General features: G+C 61.6%; 1 protein-coding gene across 1 annotated transcript in view; it reads right to left on the reverse strand.

The window, feature by feature from the left end:
- Positions 1–321: 321 nt before the first annotated feature.
- Positions 322–1,280, reverse strand: part of SEZ6L (seizure related 6 homolog (mouse)-like) — a 25,223-nt gene continuing 24,264 nt past the window's right edge. Inside the window, 2 exon segments of the mRNA XM_009334424.1 lie at positions 322–672; positions 1,004–1,106. Of these exon segments, the coding sequence (XP_009332699.1) occupies positions 643–672; positions 1,004–1,106 (133 nt within the window). The 3' untranslated portion in view covers positions 322–642.

Genomic DNA, 1,280 nt, shown 5'->3' on the forward strand with positions numbered 1-1,280 from the left:
CCACCTTCATCCTCTGCCCCTCTCCATCTCCTGTCCAGCTGGGAGCCCCAGCAAGGTGCCAACCCCGGGGGCTTTGGGTGGGAGCTGCAGACCCACGGGGGTCTGGGCAGGAGGTGCCGGGTGGGCTGCGCTGCCCCGATCTCTGCCTGGTGCCGTGCCGGCATGGCTGCCCGCACACTGGGGCAGGCAGCAGACCCTCCTGCGGGACCCTGCGGCAAACCCTGCGCCTACCTCAGCTCCCAGCAATCAAATGCAGGCTCTTGCAATGGAGACATTTTTAATTTTTAACAACATCAGAACCGCAAAAATCCCCCTGTGTGGGTGTGGGCAGTGCTGGGGGATGCACCGCCGTGCCAGGGGGGGACAGCGGGTGCCCCCGCGCCCCCCTGGCCTCCGCCGGGACCCGGCTCTGCCCTTGCTCCCGCTGCTGCCTGCGCCTGGGGCTCTGCAGCACACCTATCGCAGTTTAAATAGAATAAATACAGTGAAGAAAACAGTAAAATCTTCAATAAAGAGGCAAAAGGAAAGACAACAGCAGGTCCAGGGGTCCAACCAAACTCCACGTGGTCTCTGGATTAGTTACTGAGGAAGTTCTATGAGAGCACATTAAGTTCGCAGCCGGAGACTCTCTTACCACTGTCCTTATATTGAAACTTCGTATTCTCTTGTTTCCTGAAAAGAAGGAAAAGCCAGTTGAGGGCAGCAGCTGCGTTTCAGGATAATCTCCCCATTCCCGGGCGGCAAGAGAGGCCCCGGGTGTCATTTTGCTCCCAGGGAAGCGGTGCCCTCCCTGCCGGGACCGGGACCCTGCAGCCCCCTCTGCCTCCTCCTGCCTACTGGAGCCCACCTGGCCCCTCGGGAGCGACTGACAAGGATGGAGCCTCCTGCCCTCAGCGCTCCCGCATCAGGATGGCTGCACTCATCCTATTGCTGCATGCCCAGCAAAACCCGTGCTTCCCCATCGGGATGGTCCCCAGAGAGGAACGGGTGCAGCAGGACTCACCCCTGTCTCATAAATTGGGTTGTCGAACTCCGTTTCTACCGTGATCTGGCTGTAGGGGTGGGAGTACATGAGGGGCAGGCGGGGGGTGGAGTAGTACCGACACCTGTGGGGGAGACGCAAGAGTCACTGGGCTGCACAGCAGGACCCCAGAACAAACCATCCTCCCACATCCCCCCCCATCCCGGCTCCCCACCAGCGCCCCAGGGACCCCGGAGTGGGAGCTTGGTGCCCGGCTCCCCAGGACTGTGCCCGGGGTGTGTGGCTGGCGGGGGGACGG

This window comes from Pygoscelis adeliae, unplaced genomic scaffold (genome assembly GCF_000699105.1).
Source record: "Pygoscelis adeliae isolate BGI_AS28 unplaced genomic scaffold, ASM69910v1 Scaffold262, whole genome shotgun sequence".
NCBI classification, from domain to species: domain Eukaryota; kingdom Metazoa; phylum Chordata; class Aves; order Sphenisciformes; family Spheniscidae; genus Pygoscelis; species Pygoscelis adeliae.